Here is a 7,409-nt window from a genome sequence, read left to right on the forward strand (position 1 = left end):
TTGTTTTCTGGATTAGCTAAGTGTCTTAGTTGCATTCGACTCTATGCAACCCCATGGACTGTAACCCACCAGGCGCCTCTGTCCATGGAATTCTCCAGGCAAGAATACTGGAGTGGGTTGCCATTTCCTCCTCCAGGGCATCTTCCCAACTCAGGGATTGAACCCTTATCTTACAGGCAGATTCTTTACCATCTGAGCCACCAGGGAAGCAGGTCATCTTTAAAAGCAAAGAGACTGTGCTTTTGGGAATGGCAGAGTGGCTGCGGTCTTTAGAGAAGATAGTGAGTCAGGAATAGAAGATAAAGAATTGCGAAAGAAATTTAAAATAGCAGACCAAAAGGACGCTCTGTCTGGTAAGCACTGGCTGGTGTGTATGTGTGTCCTGGGAGTTAGGTTAGATGGGTGAAACTGAGAGAAGAGGGAGGAGTAGAGCACTGTTACTTTAGAACATCCAGGGCTAGAACAGCTTCTATTTTCTTTTCTTCTCCAAATTAGATTCCTTCTCTTTGGGGCTTCCCCCTACTTTCCAGCTCTCCCTTTTGGGTTTCATATGACAAAAGAAGAAAATAGTTTTTGTGATGGCAGCCACTGCCTGCAGCTCCCTTTCCCTGCCTCGTCCACAACTAAAATCTTCAATGGCTGTTTCCTTGACAGGACAGTATAGTGTTGAGATTAAGTTAAATCTCCGAAGCCAAAAACTCTGGGCTCAGTTTCTAGCTCTACCATTTGTAAGCTGCGTTAGCGTGGAAAAATTGCTTAGTCTTCCTGTACCTCATTTGCCTTATATAACAATAGAGATAAGAAAGTTACCTTCCTTAGAGAGTTGTGAGTATTAGATGAATTAATAATTTTAAGTTGTTTAGAAAATGGCCTGGCAGGTTTTAAGCTCTCAATAACTGTTAGCTGTTAATTGAATTTAAACTCCTTGGCCCCACTTTCAGGGCACTTCATAATCTGGCATCTATCCATCTAGCCCTTACTTCTCGTCTACTTCATTTGAGTTTTGCTGGTTTATTCACTGAATCGTGAATCTGTGAATGTCTAGATGGTTTCTCCTGCCTGGAAGATCCTTAATTCAAATCCAATCTTACCCAGTCTTCAAAGATCACTTCAGATCTCATCTACTCTATTACCTCTTATTATTTATTATTTCTTGATTCTTCTCAATCATCTTCCCATTTGAATTCATAGTATTATGGAATTTAGTGAATAATTACACACTCATCACTCCTTCATGTAAGTCAGTTTGTCTCCCTAATAGCCTGTAAACTTCCTGAAGGCAGAACAATATCTCCCGCTTTTGAGCCCTCTTTTGGTGGAGTGAACACATTGACTTATGCCATCTTAAGCGTCTGTAAAGAGATTCAACATAGACAACAATGTGAAGACTCCATAGCTTTAATATCAGATTAGTTAGGATTGGGGATGATAGCTTCTTTCCTACCTGTGTCATTCTCCAAAGACAGAGAGTCCCTTCACCAAAAATCCAAACAACTCCCACTTCATTTATGAACCAAGAAAGCAGAACACGTCTTACCCACATTATACTTATCAAATAGATTCTTTTCCTCATCATTTCCTCATCTTTCTACCTTCCAAGAGAAAATATCATTCGATTTTGAGTTTTTGATGGGTAATGATCATGTCTTCCTCTTTTAGTTCTTATCTATTAAAAGTCTCAACCCTTAAGTTTTCTACTGATCCTCAGGACTCCATAACCTCTAAGCTTGTAGGGGTGATTTCAGGAGGAGATGGACTAGAACAATTTACTTCCTATTAACAAGACTGGGAAAATTAGTGAAGAGCCCCTACTGAAGTCTGGAATGCAAAACCTTGCCCAAAATCCTTATTCTGTGATCATTTCAACCCTAGACTGCAGCCTTCTCTCACTCTGGAAAAAATGTTATTGTTTCATGTGTTTCTTACCCTCATCGTTTCCCTTCAGTGTTTCTTATGTTCTCCCTTGCCAATCTCTATCCGCAAATCACTTCTAGACCCATCATGATTACTGAATGCTGGCCTGGTTACTGAATGCAAAGCCACAGAACAAAGAGCCCAGAAAGAAGTGGAGGTGGGAGGGTTGCTGAGGAAAGAGGAACCCCAGCATCTGAGGGGAAGAGGTGTAGTTTTTCCAAGTCTGGCAGGAAGGCTCGGGCATCCTCCAGAGCTGCCTGAGCTGCTACAGTAAAGTTAGGGTCACCGGAGATTAAAACATCAAAGACACAGGAATGAAAGTAAGCGTCTTCAACCGGCAGCCCTTCCTTGCACAGCTGTCTGGCAGTATCCATGGTTATAGTTCCCCGACGACTGCGCACTGAGCGTGAGAGTCGCTGACTTGGAGGGCATCCCCCAACACATAGCTGCAGGTCCTGCTCAGCTGAGAAGGCCCTGGCCACATCCTCTGCTACTCTGATGGAGAAGGAGAGCTGCCCAGCTGTCTGCCGAATGATTATAGTTGTGCCAATGTAGGCAGCTCGGATCTCCACGTGGCTCCCAGGGTTAGCGGTTCGAATGGACAAACTTGAGCCCCCAGGTCGATCACCTCCATTGATAGAACCATCTTCAAAGGCTGCGGGAAGGTTGTCCACCTCAGCCTGGTAGACCTTCTGATCAATGCATTCCTGCATGTTCTTAAATATAATGGTGAGCTGTAAGGGCAAGAGGGAAAACAGTTTATTTGGGGCTCAGTGCAACCCTCCCCCCTTCCATCAACCAGGCCGCATTATTGTACATAGTCAGGGATCTAATCCCAGCAGAGATGCAAGGCCTATCACGGTCCTCACTCCTTGATCCTGTCTTTATGTTCCAATACTGTTTCATCCCTGCTCCATCCCTTTCCTCCCTGTTTGGGCTCAACCTCAACTGCTCCCATAGGAGAAGGAAAAGTTTCCTTTCTGTAACTCCTCAACCCAGGGCTTCTCAACTTTCCTCTCCCCGGCTCTTTTCTGCATTGGAGTGGAATTCCCACGGAGGGAAAGTGATTTACAGGAGCAAGTGTTCGGTAGGAGGGAGTGATTCAAGATGTGGGAGTGGTTGAGGAGGAAAGGAAATAGAGCTGCACTGTGAAAACTAGTGAGGTTGGCATGGAAGTGGAACCCTGGGGTGACCGTGGAGGAGCAGTTGAGTCCCTGACCTTCCGGGTGGTGGTGGCGTTGGCCCCCAATGCCACGGGGGAGCTGGTGGCCTGGACAAAGAGGAAGTCATTATCCAGCAAGGGCCAAGCTCCTTGGACACGGCACGTGTGAAAGTGGTGATGGAAGGTGCGCACGTGAGGGTCCCCGAAGGAGGCGCAGTGCAAGAAGCCTGGGGGTTGTCGGTGCAGCCGGGAAAACCGGCCTTCATAATCACAGGGGTCCGGGGCTGGGGAGCCAGAGGCGCGGATCGGGCCTGCGCCTGGAAAGACGGGGCCCCGGGGTGGGGGAGGGGCCGTGGGGCCCTGGCGGGAGCAGTTGTGCTGAATCATCAGGTCTTCGATGCCGTGCACAGCAGAATGGAAGGCGAGGTCCCCGCGGCAGGTGCGGGCCGTGCGCCGAGTGCAGAGCGCGTAGGAGCGGAGGGCTCGGCAGAGGCCGCTGGAGCCCACCCCTCCACCCCGGCCTCCTCCTCGAAGGGATCCTGGTGAACCCCCACCTCTAAGGCTCAGAGTGGAAGATACATACTCAGCATTGCAGCGGAGGATCTTGCATTGAGAATAAGCTGAGGGCGGAAGGGAGAGAGGAGTGTGAGCTGGTCCCCCGATCCCCGCTCAACCTCAACCATAATTCTCCCAGGTCTCATGGAGGGATAGCAGCGGATCCTAAAACCCAACTGAGAGCCTCCCCCAATTCCCAGTCCCCAGCCGCCAGCCCCCAGCTTCCTAATCTTGTCCTCATTCAGTCTTGCTAAAGATGGGTAAGCCCTGCTAGATCCACAGCTAGATCCTGCTAGATCCACAGCTCTTCTGCCTGTGGATCAAGGGCTTTCCCAGTGCCCTTCCCCAAGGTGAATAAATGGTGAATAAAATATACCTATCTGAGAGTGGGGCGAGTGACTGGGACCCCTAAGCACCCATCTCATCTCATTCACCCAAGCTCACATGCCCACCCCTACATAGCAGCCTAGATCCCCCCTAGATCCCCCAAAGCCTTACCTAACCCTTCCTTACCATGTCCACAGAGGAGCAGCAGGAGAGTGAGAATGCTTAGAGTTGGGGGACTGCCATGGGGGGACCAGGGACTAGGGGACTGGCCTGGATCCCCCATACCTATCCAGCCAGGTCCCCCCAGGTTCCGGTTCTTTCCAGCTGATGACCCTCCTACCTAGTGAATTTTGACCGGACGTCCTGTAAGGGACTGAAAAAAGAAATGTGGCTGGGCATGGGGAAGAGAAGAGTTGAAGATTGTTCAGAATGATGTGAAGAGAATCTGAGAAGATCAAGAAAAGAATGAGCTAACTGGAGTTTAGGGGAAATGGGGCTCCCTGAACTAAACACGAGGCTATTAAGCCTCTGTGCCCTGCTTTTGTGACCACTTTCAGGCCCCTTATGCAATACCCCTAGGTGGGGGTGGAAGAAAGGTTGAGTGGACTCGGGGGGCAGAGTCCACTGTATTGCCCCATTCTGAGCTACCAAACAGCAGAAATGTCAAAAAGAGGAATCATGTGGATAGATCAGATCTCAGTCATACCAGTGGGCTCCCCAACAGAATTAGGATCTGAAAATACATCAGAGACTACCTTTTATTTGCCCTTCCCCATCATGAGGGGCCACACTCCAGAGGTCATTCATTGATTTTCCTCCTTTGTGTCAGAATTTTCAGTAAGGAGGAGTAAGGGTGGGATACACATCCCATCTCTGGAATCAGTATTCAAATGAAAAGGGAACCAGTCTCTTTCATCTACTGTAGAGAGCTAAAATTATCCCTCTGTCTCATGGAACAATGGATGCAAACCAAGCATGCAAATCAATATTTGTTTGTTATGAGTCAACATTTCTTCTTCATGAGTCAACATTTCTTCAAATCTGACTGAAGAACCACCCTTTCCATTGATCTTACCTTTCCATCCATCTTAACTTTGCAAGTTTGGAAGTCAATCTTTTGATGAGGACAAGACTTGGGGAGGGGCTAACTCCCTCTTGCCAAACTACTCTCTCTGGAGTTAAGGATATGATTGAGGGAGAGTCATGCAGGAGGGAGAACACGATGATGGGACTAGAGTTGTAGGGAGAAATCATTTACAACAAGGAGTAAGCCTCACCCTTGGAAGCCCAATGTGAAGGGCCCTGATAAATAGGAACAAGATAGAGGGTATCAGTGACTAATCATCTGAAGCTAAATTTGGCCTTGGTGAGAAAACCACAGAATAGGAGGTGTAGGAAACTTGTACTAAAGAAGGAGACTTCATCAGAAGTCTTGAGGTAACAGGAGGAGAGAGCTAAGACTCCCAGAGGAGAGATGGAGATTTAAACTTCTAGTGGCCAGAGGCCAGAAAGCTTAAGACAGAAGGAGAAATGGAGACGGGGGCACCTTGGTATGGAAAAGATCCTAGATTTGCACCAGAGACATCCAAGTTTATGTCATAATTTTATGAGATTCTAATTTCAATTTAGAAGCTTTTTAAAGGAATTGCAATTAATTTTGACTTACTGTTTCCAGAGGTCAAACATTAGTCTGATATCCAATTCTCCAGCCATGACTGTCTACTGTATCAGTCAGCTCCAGCCAGGGGATCCCCCGTCTCTTTCTCCATGTCTCCCCTAGGTCCCCAGACAGGCTGCAGTCTCACTGAGGTCAGGGAACCAGAGAAGGTCTGGTGTGGGGGGAAGGGGGACTAGATGGCTGCCCGGAGTACTGGACAGCTGAGCGGGGGAGGGAGGTGGCTACTGAGTTGACTGTTTTAAAAATAGCTAAGTCCAAAATTCCAGGAGTGTTGATGGGGGTAGGGTGTTGGAGTGTTGGCGAGAGGGTGGGGAGGGTGGAGAGGGTAGGAGGATTAGAAAGAATATGGAGTATAGGGTGCCAAGTGGCAGAGAAGGGATAGAAATATGACCAGCAAATCAGTTATCCAGTTTGAGCTTACATGATTCTAGTCACTGCCTACTCCAAGCAGCTCTCCAGCACTGTCAATAATTTAAAAGCCCTCTGGCCTTTAAAAATTAGAGTGGACAATTGTATACCTTTAGCTCAGCACCCTCATCCCTGCCATATTGAATATTGCATTTAGTTTCTACAGAACATATTAGGAGATAGCTGACTTTAAATAAGGTCCATAGCAGAGGTAGTTCACAGCCCCTCCCCCATCTTTGTAGAGTATTTCAGAAGGACTTAAAAAGCCAGCTGTCTAGAGAAGAAATCTGAGCTCTGAGTGGTTTAGGATGAGTATTTGTTTCAGTCTACCAGCTTAGATCCTCTCAGCTGTCTATTCCCCAACTGCCTCCATTTTCATTACCTTATTTATATAGCAGCTCCTCTTTGCAGGTATACACACAAACACATAAGCTTCTGAGTTGCTGAGGGAGGAGGCTAGCAAAGTCAATGAGGGAAAGAAGGAATGGGGATACAATTTTTTGAAGGGGAGAGGAACTTGGAGAGATAAAGTGAGAGAAAAAGAGATTCAGAAAGATACTTTGGTGGAGTAACATAATCTTGTGACCTTTTAAGAGATTGCAAGCAAGGAGTTTAGCCACGTTGTATTTTTGCAGCCATAGGCATCGGGGATCATCATTTCTTAGTACTTCCCAAGTGAAATTAACACAAGGACTGATTTCAAATAGTGTCACTAAAGCACAAGCACTAATTTGCTCTACATTTAATTCAGAATCCAGAAGTCCACAGAATACTCTTCTCTTTTTTATACATACAGATCTGAAAATTTTTTTCTCTCTACCACATAAAGCCATATCACAAGGGTTTTTATTACAGAAATGTAAAATGACTCCACCCAAACTATCCAAGTGATTTAAAAACAATAATTTGACTGTGACATCCCAAGTGGTATATACTTTTAAGGAGAAAAAGAAGTGCAAAGATATTTTAAGTAGTCATATTATTGGTGGTAAAATTGGTATAGTTATTCTGAAAGTATTCTAGGTGCTGTTGTCGTTCAGTCGCTAAGTTGTGTCTTACTCTTTGTGACCGCACGGACTGCAGAATGCCAGGCTTCCCTGTCCTTCAGTATCTCCTGGAGTTTGCTCAACTTTGTGTCCATTGAGTCGGTGTTGCTATCTAACCATCTCATACTCTGCTGCGTACTCTTCTTTTGCCTTCAGTCTTTTCCCAGCATCAGGGTCTTTTCCAACGAGTCAGCTCTTCACATCAGGTGGCCCAAGTATTGGAGCTTCAGCTTCAGTATCAGACCTTCCAATGAACATTCAGAGTTGATTTCCTTTAGGATGGACTGGTTTGATTTCCTTGCAGTCCAGGGGACTTTTA

At 46.3% G+C, this 7,409-nt stretch overlaps 1 protein-coding gene across 6 annotated transcripts; it reads right to left on the bottom strand.

The window, feature by feature from the left end:
- Positions 1-1,382: 1,382 nt before the first annotated feature.
- On the bottom strand, positions 1,383-5,764 carry HJV (hemojuvelin BMP co-receptor). 6 transcript variants are annotated; one of them, XM_086392299.1, is made up of 4 exons: positions 5,625-5,764; positions 4,145-4,331; positions 3,134-3,696; positions 1,383-2,648 (listed from the first exon to the last, which is right to left on the bottom strand). In XM_086392299.1, exons 2-4 carry the CDS (start codon positions 4,239-4,241, stop codon positions 2,025-2,027), a joined length of 1,284 nt encoding a protein of 427 aa, XP_086248425.1. In that variant the 5' UTR covers positions 4,242-4,331; positions 5,625-5,764; the 3' UTR covers positions 1,383-2,024. The 6 variants fall into 6 exon arrangements, with proteins under 6 accessions (XP_086248425.1, XP_086248426.1, XP_086248431.1 ...); XM_086392300.1 differs by having other exon boundaries at positions 4,145-4,349; XM_086392305.1 differs by lacking the exon at positions 4,145-4,331 and having other exon boundaries at positions 3,660-3,696.
- Positions 5,765-7,409: the final 1,645 nt, after the last annotated feature.

This window comes from Bos grunniens, chromosome 3 (genome assembly GCF_055505025.1).
Source record: "Bos grunniens cultivar Pamir isolate PY7600 chromosome 3, Bosgru_T2T1.0, whole genome shotgun sequence".
Lineage (NCBI taxonomy): Eukaryota > Metazoa > Chordata > Mammalia > Artiodactyla > Bovidae > Bos > Bos grunniens.

Excerpts from the sequence above, each read along its gene's own strand:
- HJV (XM_086392299.1), bottom strand. The coding sequence starts at position 4,241 with ATGGGGGATCCAGGCCAGTCCCCTAGTCCCTGGTCCCCCCATGGCAGT. Across the intron at positions 3,697-4,144 it reads GCTGCTCCTCTGTGGACATG|CTTATTCTCAATGCAAGATC; the intron begins GTAAGGAAGGGT and ends TTCCGCCCTCAG. Across the intron at positions 2,649-3,133 it reads ACGCCACCACCACCCGGAAG|CTCACCATTATATTTAAGAA; the intron begins GTCAGGGACTCA and ends TTGCCCTTACAG.